This window comes from Panulirus ornatus, chromosome 18, assembly GCF_036320965.1.
Source record: "Panulirus ornatus isolate Po-2019 chromosome 18, ASM3632096v1, whole genome shotgun sequence".
NCBI classification, from domain to species: domain Eukaryota; kingdom Metazoa; phylum Arthropoda; class Malacostraca; order Decapoda; family Palinuridae; genus Panulirus; species Panulirus ornatus.
The window spans coordinates 35,749,527-35,768,259 of record NC_092241.1 but is presented as its reverse complement, the minus strand read 5'-3'; the positions used below and the strand labels follow the sequence as shown (position 1 = coordinate 35,768,259).

The 18,733-nt window shown below is 41.4% G+C and overlaps 1 protein-coding gene across 3 annotated transcripts in view; it reads left to right on the top strand.

Moving 5' to 3' along the window:
* The window catches only part of LOC139755029 (uncharacterized), a 99,277-nt gene that overhangs the window by 23,963 nt on the left and 56,581 nt on the right, over window positions 1–18,733 (top strand). For 2 of the 3 annotated variants that reach the window (XM_071672984.1, XM_071672983.1), the window contains exons 3-4: window positions 13,320–13,516; window positions 14,415–14,692. In XM_071672984.1, coding sequence (XP_071529085.1) covers window positions 13,320–13,516; window positions 14,415–14,692 — 475 coding nt within the window. Of the gene's footprint in view, window positions 1–6,020; window positions 6,365–13,319; window positions 13,517–14,414; window positions 14,693–18,733 lie in introns of those variants that run through there. The other variant, XM_071672985.1, reaches the window with a different exon arrangement.

Sequence of the window (18,733 nt, the reverse complement as noted above, 5' to 3'; positions counted from 1 at the left end):
GTATAGATGAGAAAGAGTAATTCGTACATGTCTGGGGAGTGTAGTTAGTTGGATGTGTGTGTGGTAGAGTTGAGAGGGGTGACTGTCTTAGTATTTTTCAGGTCATTCCAAGCAGTGTTGTGTTTGTTGGGGCAGTGGGAACCGTGAGTATGGATAGGTTGAAGGGTTAGATTTTCTTTCTGACGGTTGATGGTTCGTTATGGTGTATTTTCGATATCATAGGAAGGGTCCAGTACTATTGAAAAAAAATGAGTACCAAGCAAATTAATGTGGGATTGGACTGAAGGGTCTTTGTTTTATTGCGTATGTGGTGGCAACCAGTCACTGTTTTGAGTGCTTTATTTTGTCGTAAATGACTTTGACTGGGAAAGGTATTGACGACATTTTGTAGAGGATGCAAAAGAAAGTTTTTCCTTGCATCGAATTTATATGGATATTATTCGTTTTCACAGTAATAAGTTAAGAATCGCTGAGACAGTATACAATTGTAATACCTTCTCCGGAAATTATAGATCTTATTTTGATGCAAGTATTCCAGATTTTAACATTTTACCTTATGCTTCAATCTGGCAAATACAGTACCTTGTTGATATACACATGAATATTGACGCCTTAATATAAAAGGAACGACAGTTTTTATGACTACAAAGCACTGAATTTCGTTACTGAATAACGGGAAATATAGGATCTAAATCGCGCGCGCGCGCGCGCGCGCACACACACACACACACACACACACACACACACACACACACACACACACTTTCCTTTCATGTAAGATTCTTCATATAGATGATCAGAAATGTGTATTTTTACCATACTCCCTATAGCAAGACCAGGGGCTTTGAGACCTCGGGAAATCGAGAGAACCTACCGTAATTCTGCGACTAATATCATAGAAAAAAGAAAAGTTAGGCTCGTATGTGTATAACATTTTATATTGGGTAATTATAACGACAGGGCCAGGCCGGCTACAGCTTGGTGATGTGAAACGTGCACCTTGTTAACATGTATATCGTCTGTCTGTCTGCATACCTTGCTGCAGCTGACTGTAATGTCCATTGTGCATATCTAGTGAGAGACAGGAGACGTAATAAGGTGCTCATATAATTTCGTTCAAGCTGCAATTTGCTTCATGCAGCTGCCTTCCAGCTGCTTTCACGATGATGCGCTAATGAATGCACACATGTATTTCTTTCACTTCCTGGTGACACGCACATCCACGACCGTACATTTCTCTCCCTTGACATCAAAATTAGGTAAATACACATAGGAAATTACACACACACATACACTCGCAAATGCACACACACGCGCACACACACACACACATACGTTCGTACACAAACACACGCACACACACACAGATGTACATGCATATACACACGCACGCACTCACACAGTATGGTCGCTGTGGTGGACGACCCCGTCGCCAAGAAGTTCGTAAACGTATCGTCTTGCACTCTGTTTACACTGATGTTGACGTTCGTGTAGTTATGTTTGTATTATATGGGAAGGCAAATTTACTTTAGTGGGTCTCATTTTCTATTATACAACTTCTACATGTTACGTATGATCTCTGCATTAAGCATGTCCTCTGTCATTCTGTTCCGTTTGCCCAACATAAAAGTACTTTCTTTTTTCTTTTTTCAAGTTTCTTGCCTAATTTCATGTTATGTTCTCGCGTTGGTCTCGCCCTACATCTCTCGAAGATCTGTTTTAAAAGCTGAAAGCTTGTGATCAAGTCACCCCTCAAACTTCTCTCTTTCAAGGTCGGCAAATATTAAACCAGAGTTTAAAGCTTTCCCTGTAAATCAACTTTCCTAATTCCCGATGTTTGTGTGTGCGTGTCTGTATGGTATGATTCTTAATATAATCATATATAGTGAAAGGAAATTTTCTTCTCGACTTTGAAGGAATGATTCCATGATGGTGAAACTTGGTACATCTGTTACACACACTCCGAAACATTCACAAGTGATGAGATGTATATCTATCCCTCTCAGGGATATTTGGCTGTCTCTCTGGAACTGCCTTCTTCATTATAGCCCAATGTAAGCAAGGGTTTTCGTTAGTGCAGGGAGGTATTAACGAGGGAGCTACAATGTTGTTGTGTTTTTAGATAAGTTTCATTTGAGATTAGAAATGTTTGTTTCAAAAGTGCTTTTTAACATTGGGATATTTGACTAAGAGTCTTAGGAATTTAATATTGTGTATCATTTCTTTATTCATGGACACACGTTTGAGAGTATTGCATGTATGATGGGATTATTCGTGGTTTTGATTAACCTCCCTACGAAGTTTTATCTTATCATTTCTATTACCCGTATCACGTTTTCACGATATTTACATTTCTATTCCAGTAATATTCCTAGATCCACTCGACCTTATGCAGTGTACACAGACACACTGATGTAGGTATCAAATGTGTGGATCAGGTGTTTCCTTTGAAGATTGTATGTGAGAAATGCTTAGAAAAACAAATGGATTTGTATTTGGCATTTATTGGTCTGGAGAAGGCAAATGATAATAGTCGACATAGATGCTCTGTAGAAGGTAATAAGAGTATATGGTGTGGAAGGTAAGTTGCTAGAATCGGTGAAAGGTTTTTATCAAGGATGTAAGGCATGTGTACGAGTAGGAAGAGAGGAGAGTGATTGGTTCCCAGTGAATGTCGGTTTGCGGAAGGGGTGTGTGATGTCTCCATGGTTGTTTAATTTGTCTATGGATGGGGGTATTAGGGAGGTAAATGCAAGACTTTTGGAGAGACGAGCAAGTATGCAGTCTATTGTGGATGAGAGGGATTGGGAAGCGAGTCGGTTGTTCGCTGATGATACAGCACTGGTGGCTGATTCGGGTAAGAAACTGTAGAAGCTGGTGACTGAGTTTGGTAAGGTGTATGAAAGAAGAAAACTGAGAGTAAACGTGAATAAGAGCAAGGTTATTAGGTTCAGTAAGGTTTAGGGACAAGCCAATTAGGAGGTAAGTTTGAATAGAGAAAAACTGGAGGAAGTGAAGTGTGTTAGATATCTGGGAGTGGATCTAGCAGCAGATGGAAGCGGAAGTGAGTCGCAGGGTGGGGGAGGGGGCGAAGGTTCTGGGAGCGTTGAAAAATGTGTGGAAGGCGAGAACGTCATCTCGGAGAGAGTAAGTTTGAAGGCATAGTGGTTCCAACAATGTTATATAGTTTCGAGGCGTTGGCTGTAGATATGGTTGTGTGGAGGAGGGTGGATGTGTTGGAAATGAGATGTTTGAGGACAATATGTGGTGTGAGGTGGTTTGGTCAAGTAATGAAAGGGTAAGTGAGATGTGTGGTAATAAAAAGAGTGTGGTTGAGAGAGCGGAAGAGGGTGTATTTAAATGGTTTGGTAACATGAAGAGAATGAGTTGGGAAAGATTGACAAAGAGGATATATGTGTCAGAGGTGGAGGGAACGAGAAGTGGGAGACCAAATTGGAGTTGGAAGGATGGAGTGAAAAAGATTTTGAGTGATCGGGGCCTGAACATGCAGGAGGGTGAAAGGCGTGCAAGGAATAGAGTGAATTGGAACGATGTAGTATACCGGGGTCGACGTGGTCAATGGATTGAACCAGGGCATGTGAAGCGTCTGGGGTAAACCATGGAAAGTTGTGTAGGGCCTGGATGTGGAAAGGGAGCTGTGGTTTCTGTGCATTATTACATGACAGCTAGAGACCGAGTGTGAACTAGTGTGGCCTTTGTTGTCTTTTCTGAGCGCTACCTCGCACACATGAGGGGGGAGGGGGTTGTTATTTCATGTGTGGCGAGGTGGCGATGGGAATGAATAAAGGCAGACAGTATGAATTATGTACATGTGTATATATGTATGTCTGTGTGTGTATATATATGTATACGTTGAGATGTATAGGTATGTATATTTGCGTGTGTGGACGTGTATGTATATACATGTGTATGTGGGTGGGTTGGGCCATTCTTTCGTCTGTTTCCTTGCGCTACCTCGCCAACGCGGGAGACAGCGACAAAGCAAAATGAATATATATATATATATATATATATATATATATATATATATATATATATATATATATATATAAATAGATTCCATGTTTCCAAATCAACCTATGAAAGCTCCCAGATTCTAATTTTCCTCAAGTTCATCTCCGCTTAAAGCTCACTGCCACTTCTATTGCACCTATCTTCTCACGTGCATAATACACTTGATTATGTGACGTATTAAGCTTTCTTCATTCATTAGACTTTAGTAAACCGTACGTGATCTGGTTTCTCCTGCATCAGATTCCAAAGGCTTTTCCTCAGGCGGACTCGCATGCTCATTCCAGCTTCTTCAGTCCCAACAGATTATATTCCTCCTGTAGCCAAAGTGGGGCACTTTTGGGACTAAACTTTGGGAGACCTTGAGAATGTGGGAAGTCAACTATGGAGCAGGCAAGTGGACATTGGTCATTTTCAGTGTTGTGGTTGGTTCAACATTGTGTATGTTGCCGGGAGCAAAGATGGTTGGCGCACGAGGAGGATGTGCAGGCTTAGATGTTTAGCGGTCAAATGGGAGATCTTCGGTTATCGAATCGATAATCGAAGAGTGTTGTGATTAATTAAGCTGATGAGAGCTGTGGAATAGGGTAGTTTTGAAATGTTTGGGCACTTGAGAGAAATGTTAGCGAATACTGTGCAAGAGGACAATCATTGATGATGGTGGCAAACCGACAAGAATTAGGACCAAATGTGGTATGTGAATGATGAGTTGCGAATCCAGATTACTCATAGACCTGGTGCCCTGAATGCGGAGGGTGAAGGAGGGCAAGGAGGAGAAAGCAATTGGGCGCCGTCGTCTGGCGTTCGGGTGCGTCAGCGCAGTGATGAACAGGCAATTGAGCTTGGATAGAAGCCATGAAAGGTTGGTTGTTGTTGCGGTGTGACGTCATGTAAATCTGTTGTAGGGGGTAGCCTTTTGGAGTTGTTGACGAGATTTCTTGGCATGAAAGCTTATATAGTAAAAGCTCACGCAATAAATAGATAAACTCGAAAGATAAATCAAGAGATTTAATACTAACTTAATATATATAAACTATATTTGTGAATGCAGGCTACATATTGTGGTATGAAATCATGAACAAATGGCTGATCTGTATTGAAGATCAACCTAATGAAAGGGTCAGATCCTCCTATTTGTTCGTAGAAGTCATATCACCCGGCTGAGCTCGTGCAGTGACACTTCCTAGTGGTCACTTATTCTTCTCAACAGTGCATATGATCACTTAGATATGTGACGGTAATATGGTTCTTCAATTGCAGTTATAGACTTTGAGTAACCGTACGTGGATCTGGATTCTCTGTGGCTCAGTATTAAAGGTTTTCTCTCATGGCAGCGCTCGTCGCATGCTCGGAGAGTAGTAGTTACCGTGTGTCCATCGATCTATTTCCGTGTCTCTGTGAGATAATAGGCACATTTTGTAATTAACTCTGTGTGTAAAGATGGGACTTGAGACGCATACACTGGAGGGAGCAGCAGTCTGGACTTGCGTCATTTTCCCAGGTGTTTGGTGGTTGGGAGTTCGTTGTGGCCACTTTCCCCGGGAGGCAACAGATGGCTGGCACACAGGTGAGGGTAACAAGGCCTTATATGCTAGCGGTTCTAAATACCGGGAAATCTTCGGTAAAGACTCGATGACTATTTCGTGTGTTGTATTTATTCTAATCTAACCCTTAATCAGACTGTGGAATTATTAGAGGATATTTGATGTCGGGATCTCTTTAAGACTATGCTTTCAGTCGAATACTGTGCAAGAGACAAGTTCATGACGAAATCGTCCAAACACCCTGACAAGATATTAGGACTGTGTGAGTCATCGTGATGTCCAACGTTAGCGATCCAGATACACATAGACCCTTGTTCCCCTGATGTCAGCAGGTAGAGTGTAGAAGTGACTGAGAGAAAGCCAAGTGGGTCGCCGTCCGTCTGGCGTTCTTCCTGGTGCGCAGCGCAGCACTCAGAACCCAGTCAACTGCTTCTTGTCATAGAAGCTCCGACAGGTTGGTCCTGCGTCTCGTCTGGTCACACGTGCAGGACTCTGATTGTAGTGCAGATAAGTCACTATTCTGACGTTGTGAGGACGGAAAGATTCGATTTAGGATGAAGAGTTTTATATAGTAAAAGCTCTCGGAATGAACTCTAGCGTCGCTTGAACTCGAAGTGAATCAAGAGACTTTAGAACCGAACTTGAATAACTACCACACGTCTTTGTGAAGGTGTCCAAGGCTACAGTTTGCAAGAAGGACGTGGTTACTGTGAGTGAGGAAGCAGCCAAGGCGGACAATATGAGACTTTTGCTCCTGGGGTTGTGCGTCTCACTGGTGTTGCTTCACGGTGAGTGGCAGGAAGAGATAGTCAGTCACTGTGAGTTGCCGCACTGTGTGTGTGTGTGTGTGTGTGTGTGTGTGTGTGTGTGTGTGTGTGAAGGGGTAATTGCACTTCATTGGGAGTTTAGATAATATTTCCTATTTATAGAAACTTTACACACGTTTTTCAGGGATGTGTTTCTACTCTGGCATGGCCGTAAGAGGGTGTACAAGCTATTTTGCCTGTGTTGCAATTTGAAGCACTGAATTGTTTGCATCTGATGAGACGGATTTCCTCCTTGAAACATGGTGTTATAAAGATTTATCTAAGAAGATTATCTGAACTACTCCTGTAGTGCGTTTACCCCTTCAGAAAGTTATTACCAATTGGTGAGATCGTCATATTATCAATATATATATATATATATATATATATATATATATATATATATATATATATATATATATATATATATATATACATATATATATATACATATATATATATATATATATATATATATATATATATATATATATATATATATATATATATATATATATATCGCTTTATACTTGTTACTTAAAAACACTTGGCTCTCCTGCTAGAAACTAAGCTTTTCCAAATTATGTTAGATAATTCACTGGGTGGACTTAAAAAGAAGGCAGAAATCTTTAAGAAGTCTATTCATATTGAGATTTTAGGGGGATAGCCATAGGTTGTTGACAGATTCTTTCCCCTTGAAATATTAAGCAAACAGTGCTTCAGTGGTGTATATCTTTCATATATACTTATTGTTATAGAGATGAACAACCTTATGAAGTTCTTCAGTGTATCTAAAAGAGTTGGGTATCTGTCAAGCGTATCTTTTTTAAGTGAGACAACTGCTTGAATGCACAGTTTGTGTCCTTGTTTGTGGATCACTGTAATTGCAGTAGAATGAATGTCTGGATTGGAATTTTTGGGTAGGTCTGTGCTGCTGGAAATCCTCCCCTCTCGTTTTTTATTTTTTTTTTTAATTTTCCAAAAGAAGGAACAGAGAAGGGGGCCAGGTGAGGATATTCCCTCAAAGGCCCAGTCCTCTGTTCTTAACGCTACCTCGCTAACGCGGGAAATGGCGGATAGTATGAAGATATATATATATATATATATATATATATATATATATATATATATATATATATATATATATATATATATCCCATGATTGATCGCCGTGTTCCGCTTTAGCGAGGAAGCGCAAGGAAGTGACAAAGAAAGGCCTAGTTTGCTCACACCCAACCTCTAACCGTTACGTGTAATGCACCAAAACCACAGCTCCCTATCCACAACCAGTCCCACAAACCTTTCATTGGTTCAACCCGGCCGCTTCAAATGCCCTGGTTCAGTCCAATGCCAGCAAGTCGATCCCTGTATACCACGCTGTCCCAGTTCACTCTATCCTGTGTACCCCTGTCACCCTCCTGCATGTTTAAGCCCGATTGCTCAAAATCTTTTTCGCACCATACTTCTATCTCCAATTTGGTTTTTCCATTCTCCTTGTTCGTTCCACTTCTGACAGTATATTCTCTTTGTCAACCTCTCCTCACTCATTCGGTCCGTATGTCCAATCCATTGCAACACACCCTATTCAATGCTCTCAGCCACACAATTTTCATTACCACACATCTCTCTTACACCTTTTATTACTTATCCAGTAAAACCATCTCACACCGCAAATTGTCCCTCAACATTTCATTTACAACACATCCACCCTCGTCCACACATCTGTAGCCCATGTCTTGCATTCATATAACATTGTTGGAACTACTACACTTTTAGGTATACACATTTTTGCTCTCCTACATAACTCGCTCTCTTTCTACACATTCTTCAGCGCTACCGGAACCTTCGCCTCCTCACCCACCCTATAATTCACTTCCATTCCCATCGCTCCATTTGCTGCCATGTCCACTTCTAGATATCTAAAACGCTTCACTTCCATTTCTCTCTATTGAAACTGCTACCCCATTTAACCTGTCCTTCAGCCCTGCTAAGCCTAACAACCTTGTTTTTATTCACATTTGATCTCTACTTCCTCCTGTTCCAAACTCAGTTTCCATCATTACGCATTACTTATCTTTTGCGTTGATCCTTATTCCATAGCTTGCTAACATGTAATCCCCTCTTTAGTTATATTTTCTTAGAAATATTCTTTCTCATTCGTTACAATATATTTCACATAGGAAAAAATACGTTTTTCCTGTATTTCATTTACTTTCCCCTGGCGATCAATCCAACATCGTTAGCCATCTCTCCAAACTTCACATCTCTCACATATGCCATTACTATCTCCATACTTATCATCATCTACCATTTATTTGTTCATTTACATTTACGTTTCAGGTGGTTTTCACGACACACATTTTTTTTGACGTATTCCATTCCCGACAATCGTGTAATTTTATACTTAATCTCCAAATAAGGAAAGAAAATCGATTATAATTGATTTATGATTACATTAATGCGAATATTTATGTACTCGGTAGGTTGTCTTGAGGCCAAACAGTATCTTCTTTTAAGATGTGAGAACATATATTTACCCAAGATTCTCCAAACACCTTGAAATATCTTCACATTTTTGTTTTTGCCTTATGCTGGTTGCATATGTGTTCCAAACTGCGTGTCAGTTTCATATTTACCCTATTCCCGATAGCCCAGAGCTAATTACGTTAAGATACCCCACATTCTGCCTCAATTTTCCCTTCACACACCAGACGCGCTTGCTCAAGCGAGCTGAAAATTAGCAAATTGAGATGACTTTGCTCTAGGGCTTTCGTACCTCCAGAACCGCCTTGTATTTAACATGCGTAGTGTATTCGCTCGAGAGAGAAGAGCGCCTCCCATGAACATCCCACTCGAAATCCTTGGGAAAGAGGCGGCTGAGAACTGTGAGTTTACAAATCGTGGATCAAGAGAACTGCCCCGTTCTGATAATTCGTGGAAACAATATCTTGAAAATTCATTCGTATCTAGAAAAGACATTTTTTTTTTTCGTGACGTGGTCACTTTAATGTATGAGGGATGTTATTACCATATGACCCCCAACTGAAAGTTGGACTACGTATTAATGATGGTTGCAAGATATGTATGTATATTTCCTATCATGTATGTCAAAGTTTTTGGGGTATGACAGACATTCTGCACTCCATACGTAAATATAGAGAGAATTCACTGAGCCTAAAGAGGAGAAGAGAAGCAAAGAGATCGAGAGAAAAAGTGAAATAGACAGACATTGAAAGTGAGAGGAAGGAGGGGGAAAGACACCAATAAAAACTTGGAAGGTCAATACACTCATTACATATCCTTGAGCCAAGACTCATCACTTGTGGATGTATCAGTTTTTGAGTCGGTTACTCCGGCAGTTGCAGAGTCAGTTGCACCATTGTCTGTTGATAAGGAGTAAAATCGCTTAAGACCTCCCACGCGAAAGGAGTTCAACATATCGCTGCTACTGGAAGTAACGCAGCTTGGAGCTGCAGTAGCTCCCGAAATAAAGATCCTGGAGTAAAACCGGTGTCTTTTCAAGAGTGGGTACTAGAGCAATTATAAGTGAATAAATCACGAAATATATATATATATATATATATATATATATATATATATATATATATATATATATATATATATATATATATATATATATATATTTATATATATATATATATATATATATATATATAAGATTGTGTGTGTTTGTGTGCTTCTCCATGCTTAATGACGCAGCGTTTGAGATAAACTGCCAACTGTCTTGTTTTCATACATCCACTTTGTAGCTGTCATGTGTTACGAGTAATACTAAAACCTACCATCCACAACCCTGATTCTGACCACCTTTGCTCCTGTACACCACACCGATCTAATTAACTATCCTTTGCATGCATCTCGCCCTCCTGCATGTCAGGTACTGACACACTAAGACCTCTTTCACTCCGTCCTTCTATCTCTTTGGTTTCCCCTGCCCCTACTTGATGTACCTCCAGTTCTGGCACTTGGATCATCTCTGTCAGTCTTCGTTTGTCGTTTCCATATACCTGAACCATTTCAACACAACCCGGTCATCTTCCTCTGCCAGAGTGCGCCCACTACCCCATTCTCTCTCTCTCTCTCTCTCTCTCTCTCTCTCTCTCTCTCTCTCTCTCTCTCTCTCTCTCTCTCTCTCTCCCTGGGTCAAACAGAGTTCAGGATCTTATTTTCTCTCTGTAGATGAATCGTGTTTTTTTTTTATTTACATGTACAGGTACCTTTGATGTGCGTATGTCTCATTCATGACCACTTTTTGGGTACTATGGGAAGAGTTTCCCACTCGTTTTGCCGCGACTCTTAACCTTGTATATATGTACCATATCTTTACTCGCACATATGTATTACACTCATACACACACACACACACACACACACACACACACACACACACACACACACACACACTAGCCTACGCCAGGTGTGTATATGAGCATTATTTGTGTTTCATGGGGTGAGATGTACACTTGTGTTGTCCCTTCTTATCTACCTTGTATATTTATAGACCATGTCTTTATTACTATGTACACACACACACACCTACACACTATACATTGTGTAGCTTAGGTGTGTGTGTGTGTGTGTGTGTGTGTGTGTGTATTGGTTGACGGTTGCGCACTTGTTTCTCTCAACTTAGGTGAGTTACCACAGCGTTGTCCGTCTTCTTGCATATATTCGCCTTTGTTTTATCACTAAATACGAAAGAATTGTCATGAATGGTCGTCCATTGATATAACCGCATCACAACTACTCGAAGCTAAAGATGCTGTTGTAAATACCATTAACACCCTGCGCTTCCTTGTACAAAGAGAAGGCAGACCACAAACACACATACATTCTCTGCGAGAAACCACAAGTTTCTCCGTCTTAACTTTTATAAATCTTTCTCTCGAGGGGAAAGGAAGATGTGTATATATATATATATATAAACGTGACAGAAAGTTAAACGTAATCTCCAGCGGCGACAGGTGGGCGAGTTTCACCTGAAGCACCACTCGGGTAAGTGAGGGGACCTCGAGGCTGCTGTTGCTTGTACGCTCATCCACCTGCCTGGCAGAGTGGGTCTCATGCCGGGCATTGTACACGCTCGTGGATGGTGAATCTGGAGACTAGTTTGAGGAGAGAGAGAGAGAGAGAGAGAGAGAGAGAGAGAGTATAAGTGCAGGAAGGAATACAAAGTATTACTAATGGCATGAGATCACTACACCAGACCCTTTCGAAGCTTCTTGTGATAGTGGGAGGGGATGAGGGACACGCAGATTAATGTAGTGAGAGCAGATAAGACAGACATATGATTTAGGGGATATCCTTGACTGCTGTTCATGAACTTATTCATCGTACCCCTCACAAGAGCATGTATGTGCACATCTGTGTCTTATCGTATGTTGTATACGCCACTACACTAGGTGCTTCGTTGAATCAAAACACCACTGGCTTTGTGTGGGTTAGCATGTTCGAAGCATGTTTATAATGATGATCAGCTTTATTTGAGTGTCAGTCCAAACCGGGTTTCATTTTCATCAGAACTTCGTTATCTTCGTTTACTCAACAATATGTCTTGCTTATGACTAAGGATAAGGAAAGGCCATACATGCGGCGGGGGTGTGTATGATCTTCGAATAATTTTGACCATCTGGAGAGTCTGTTCAAGTTCTTTAGACTGGTTATAGAATTACGATCTCGGCCTTAATGACCGAAACAATCATTCAAACCAACCAACCACCAATATAGCGCCCCTTAACGACCATGTGCATACCTTACATGTGGTGTATTACAATACTCTCGCCATGTGACACCTTTGACAGTTATTTGTATACTTTACATTCAGACTTTACAGAATATTTTCAAGTTTAATTGACTATATGTCTTTGAGAGCCATTCAAATCAGCAACATACATACTTATTAGGAAATATGTAATGCAGTATTTACATAGTATAAGAATAATGGATGAGAGTAATAATCTCGGTGCCTAGATTGTGCATGCGGACTGCATAAAAAAGTTTTAAAATTAGGTAGTAGAGTAGAGAGAGCTCAAAGAGGATGGGGGCCTCCCCATGCAATACAGATAGATAATTACAGCCATGGGTATCATCACTTGTATTAGCTTTGCATTCGATTTGTTTTATTAAATGCATAGCTATGTACGACATAGGTTCTCCTCCAAACACTCGTGTTACGTAATAATACATGTGGGATGTACACATTTTCATCCAATTTTGAAGTTCTTAGTTGCACAGGGTTATAATGTGCAGCATCTGATAAAACCTGCTTCTCTACAACAGAGCCTCTTGCTCCTTCCTCTGGGTCATGTTCTGAATATATATAGGAGAATGAGACGAGAGACTGTTCTTCGACTTTATCAGGACGACGGCCATATCCTAGCACACTTATCCTACTTTGAAAGTGACTTTAGAATTTCAGTCCTGCTGGTCTCCATTTCCATGAAGTTTGTAGCTGTTAAACTAACATTCTTGAACTGTTTTGTATCATACCAGCACTTCGCTTTCTTACCTCTCGTGTGTTTCACTAACGCTTCTAGTATTCTTAAATTCCCATGTGACTTAAACTTTTCAAAATCAGGTCATGTAACTGTTGTATTTCCTAACGTTTAAATTTTGATTCTATATAATACTTCGAATATCTCGGGTAACTATCATTGAAGCCTATTCCAAATAGATATCACGTTTGGATGAATGAAAATGTTGAAACTGAAACTAGCTAACATAAAGTTGTAGTTCTATAGTTAGGCATAAATTCATTTTCTGTGTCTGTTCGTTTTCTTCTATACTACTTTATACATAACTTAGGTAAATATCAGGTATTCTGTCTGTTCTTCCTTAAGATAGTTTAGAATAGAACATGTCATTTAGTTTGGAGTATGTGAGAGTAAGTATATTAATAAACAGTTTTCCTTAACAGCTGAGGCAGCGCCTAAGACAGTGTCAGAGCACAAGATCAACTTTGGGTGGCCGAACTTCTTCAACCCTGAGATGGGGATGATGAGGGAGAAGGGTGGCAAGAAGGACAAGGATGGCAAAGAGGAGCAGGAGGGCAACGAGGTCGACACGAGCCAAGAGAAGGACGAGTACGAGGCACTCATCGACTACACTCTCAAGGTGGGTCAGCCACTGGCCTCACTATAAGGCAGTGATGTGTGCATGACCGCCACTGGCACACGTTGTTAATCCTCTCCCTCTATGTGTGTGGATGAATTGTACACCTGGCCCGCAGTCGTGTTTCTCAGGCGCTCTCATGATGATAACTTAGTGTGATATGTATATGAAAGATCCCTAATGCGGTGATCCTGCAATACACGCTGAAGCAGGATAAGGTGGGTTCCTTTTGAGGGGGAAAGGCCCTCATCAAAGCTGTAGTCTTTTAGCTGATAATGATGCTGCTACATCGTGTGTTAGTGTGCTTGTGTGGTGCCAAGACTAGGTTAGGCACAGGCTCTTGTCAGTGTTGGTTCGTTCTCGAGCGAGCCATAACTGTCCCACAGTGGCCCGTGTGTACCTGTAGTGTAGCGTACTGGAGTCTTGGGTATATATGTGTTGTGTAGAACGTAAGTAATTGCTTCCTCTTAAGTAAATCTTATTTATGAAAACTACATGCAGGCGGAGCATCATAATGCCTATATATCTATCTGTTCATCTGTCTTTACGTCTACCTACATATCCATATACACATCTGATTGCATATCTGTCCTTATACCTATGTATGTATGTATGCATTTATCTATAGTGAAATGATGAAGAATTGAAAGATTGACATCCAGTTCCCTTGATGATGAAGACTTTTGACTCTAGACTCAACCAGTTGTGAAAGAAGCACCAGGATATTTTGAAATCAATAAGAATGGTTAATTCTCTCTCTCTCTCTCTCTCTCTCTCTCTCTCTCTCTCTCTCTCTCTCTCTCTCTCTCTCTCTCTCTCTCTATTTCCTGATATACCTAAATACCACAGACCTGTGCCCAACACTCGGTACCACAGTAACAGTGTTAACCCACTGCCACAGGGAGGCCTGCGAGGCACGCTCCTGCTCCTGAACTCCACCAGCATGGGAGACATGGGCAACCTCACCGCCAGCGAGGTGGGCAACCTGACGAAGGCCGCCACCAAGGTCATGCAGGAGGAGGACCAACAAGATTCTGACAGTGAGGTGACGGAGGAAGGCGTGCGACTCCGTATGCCCCTCGTGATAAAGAAACACACGCCTGAACTGGGCAAGTACGGCTCCAAGATCATCTTCTACGCGGGGGAGGAACCCACTAAGTTCATCTACTACGGCAACTGGTGAGTTAAACGAAGATTGATGTTCACTCCAGTGAGTTCACTTGACTTGAGAAATTCTTATGACGCAGTTGATTCAACTAAGTACATCCTTATTGACAAAGGTCACTTTTACTCGCTTAGTGGCTTAGAAAATATTTAGGACATACTTTAAATTTATAAGAGGTGAAGCTACAAGCATATAAGAGGTGAAGCTACAAGCATATAAGAGGTGAAGCTACAAGCATAAGATTGGGATCGTTGTGAAATACATCGAAACATTATTCTCCTTTGTTATGTGCATTTGTAGGTGTTACCGGACTCTGCTTGCAAGAGGTTACACCACGAGTGAAAAGTTCCTTTGGCGAGGCTGTATCACTTGGAGTACAGTGTTGACAAATTGTTCATCTCTTCAAAGCAGGCTGCATTTGCCTGCTACTGGAAGTAGCGCAGCCTGGGCCTGCAAGATCCTATAAAATGAAGTCCTGGATGACACCAGGACTCATGGAAATTGGTCCTGGAGTAGTCCTTGAGATATAAGGATAAGATCACACTTCCTGGAGACATAACATACTTGCTAATCTAGTGCAGTTTCGTTTTTTGGTAAAAGGTCGAAACTGTACTGGATAATGAAAAATATCATAGTGTCTCCAAAAAGGGTGGTTTTAATCTTCGCCTTCACGATAGTGTAATAAATATATATATATATATATATTTCAAACAAACCTCCAACAGCCAGGATCGAACCCGGGACCCCTGTGCCAAAGGTGGGAATGCTACCGCTAGGCTATGGGCCTGGCTTTTAGGAAATAACTATTCGAATACTATGTACTCGAATACCCATCGTCTCACGTTAGTGAGCAACGGGGTCTACACCGGTCATTTCCCAACAGGCGCACATAGCCAGCAGGTAGCATTTTACCGAAACTAACTGTACAACGCGGAGGTATATGAATACGAACAAAGTGCATAGGAAAGCGCACCTTCATAGAACATGCAAACCTCCAACAGCCAGGATCGAACCCGGGACCATAGCCTGGCGGTAGCATTCCCGCCTTTGGCACAGAAACAGAAGGAATCAAGCGGGGAGTGCTCATCTTCCTGGAAGGCTCAGATAGGGATGTCTGAATATGTGTGGATGTAATCAAGATGAGAAGAGAGATAGGTAGTATGTGTGAGGAAAGAAAGCTGGATGTTCAGGTTCTGAGTGAAACGAAGCTCAAGGGCAAAGGGGAAGAGTGGCTTGGGGAATTCTTGAATAAAGTCAGGGGTTGGTGAGAGGACAAGAGCTAAGGAAGGAGTAGCACTGCTCCTGAAACAGCAGAAGTTGTAGGAGTATGTGATAGTGTAAGAAAGTAAATTCTGGACTGATGTGGGCAAAACTGAAAGTGGATGGAGAGAGAGGGGTGATTGTTGGTGCTTATGCTCCTGATCATAAGAAGAAAGATCATGAGGCAAGTGTTTTGAGAGCAGCTGAGTGTGTCAGCAGCTTTGATGCTCGAGACTTGGTTATAGTGATGGATGATTTAAATGTGAAGGTGAGTAATGTAGCAGTTGAGGGTATAATTGGTGTACTTGGGGTGTACAGTGTTGTAAATGGAAATGAAGAGCTTGTGGATTTGTGTGCTGAAAAAAGACTAGTGATTGGGAATACCTGGTTTAAAAAGAGATATATACATAAATAAACTTGTTTGAATAGGAGAGATGATCAAAGGGCGTTATTGGATTACATGTTGATTGATAGGCGTGCAAAAGAAAGTGCTGAAAGGGGCAGTAGGAATGACGTCTGACCACTATCTTGAGGAGGCGAGGGTGAAGATTGTAAAGGTTTTCATGAAAGAAGAGAAAATGTTAGGGAGAAGAGTGGAGAGAGTAAGTGAGCTTGGAAAGAAGACATGTGTGAGGAAGTATCAGGCGAGATCGAGTGTAGAATGGCAAAAAGTGAGAGCAAATGAGGGGAGTGGGTGAGAAATAGGATGTATTTAGGGAAGCAGTAATGGCTTATGCAAAAGATGCATGTGGCACGAAATAGGTGGGAGTTGTTCAGATTAGAGAGGGGAGTGCTCGTTGGGATGAAGAAGTAAAGTTGTTATTGAAAGAGAAAAGAGATGCCTTTGGATGATACTTGCAAGGAAGGAGTGCATATTACTGGGAGATGTATATATGAAAGCGGCAGGTCAAGAGAAAGGTGCAAGGGTTGAAAAAAAAGGTCAAATGAGAATTGAGGCGATAGAATATCATTAAATTTTAGGGAGAATAAGATGTGCGTGAAACAAGAGAGCAAACTGGAACATAGGTGAAGAGGGCATCAGGGGAAGTAATAACAGATGATGGTGAAGTGAGGAGATGGAGTGAGTATTTTGAAGGTTTGTTGCATGTGTTTGATGCTCGAGTGGCAGATTTAGGGTATTTTGGTCGGGATAGTGTGCTGAGTGAGAGCGTCAGAGAGAATGGTTTGGTTAAGAGAGAAGTGGTGAAAGCTTTGCGGAGGATGAAATCCGGCAAGGTGGCGGTTTTGGATGGTATTACAGTGGAATTTATTAAAAAAAAGGGGGTGACTTTGTTGTTGATTGGCTGAGGATATTCACTGTATGTATGGATCATGGTGAAGTGCCCGAGGATTGGAGGAATGCATGCATAATGCCATTGTACAAGGGCAAAAGGGGTAAAGATGAGAGTTCAAACTACAGAAGCATAAGTTTGATGAGTTTTCCTGGGAAATTATATAGGAGGGTATTGATCGAGAGAGTGAAGGCATGTACAGAGCGTCAGATTGGGGAAGGGTAGTGCGGTTTCGGAAGTGGTAGAGGATGTGCGGATCAGATGTTTGCTTTGAAGAATGTGTGAGAAATACTTAGAAGAGCAAATGGATTTGTATTTTGCATTTATGGATCTGGAGAAGGCATATAGTAGGGTTGATAGAGAAGATTTGTGGAAGGTATTAAGAGTATATTTGTGGAAGGTATTAAGCATATGGTGTGGGAGGTAAGGTGCAAGAAGCAGTGAAAAGTTTTTACCAAGGATGTAAGACATGTGCACGAGTAGGAAGAGAGGAAAGTGATTGGTTCCCAGTGAATGTCGTTCTGCGTCAGGGATGTGTAATGTCCTCATGGTTGTTTGATTTGTTTATGGATGCGGTGGTTAGGGAGGTAAATGCAAGAGTTGTGGATGAGAGTGCCTGGGAAATGAGTCAGTTGTTGTTCTCCATTGATAGTGGCCATTCTCTAGTGGCTGATTCGTGTGAGAAATTGCAGAAGTTGGAGAATGAGTTTCGAAAAGTGTGTGAAAGGAGAAAGTTGAGAGTAAATGTGAATAAGAGCCCTAAGGTTATTAGGTTCAGTAGGGTTGAGGGACAAGTTAATTGAAATGTAAGTTTGAATGGGTGGGGGGGGGGGGGGGGGGGGGAATTGGAGGAAGTGAAGTGCTTTAGGTATCTGGGAGTGGACTTACCAGCGGATGGAACCATGGAAGCGGAAGTGAGTCATCGGGTGGGGTAGGGGCAAAGGTTCTGGGAGCGATGAAGAATGTGTGGAAGGAGAGAACGTTATCTCGGAGAGCAAAAATGGGTATGTTTGAAGAAATATTAGTTCCAACAATGTTATATGGTTGAGACGGGCTATAAATAGGTTTTACAGAGTAGGGTGTATGTATTGGAAATGAAATATTTGAGGACGATATGTGGTGTGAAGTGGTATGATCGAGTAAGTAATGAAAGGAGAAGAGATGTGTGGAAATAGTGAAGTAGGGGGTAGCGATGCTGTTTCTTGTGGGGTGGGTTAGCGCCTGGAATGGATGAAGGCAAGCAAGTATGAATATGTACATGTGTATACATGTATATATCTTTGTATGTATATGTGCATATGAGTGGATGGGCTATTCTTAGTCTGTTTCCTGACGCTACCTCGCTGACGCGGGAAATGGCAATCAAGTATGAAATATGTATCACCGCTAATTACGAGTGGGAGGCATAAACATTTGCCACTGTCCTTTGTTACATCTAGCCAATTGCACTACTTCCCTGCAGGTGCCATACTTAGTGACCTAACTGCCTAATTCCATCACTTG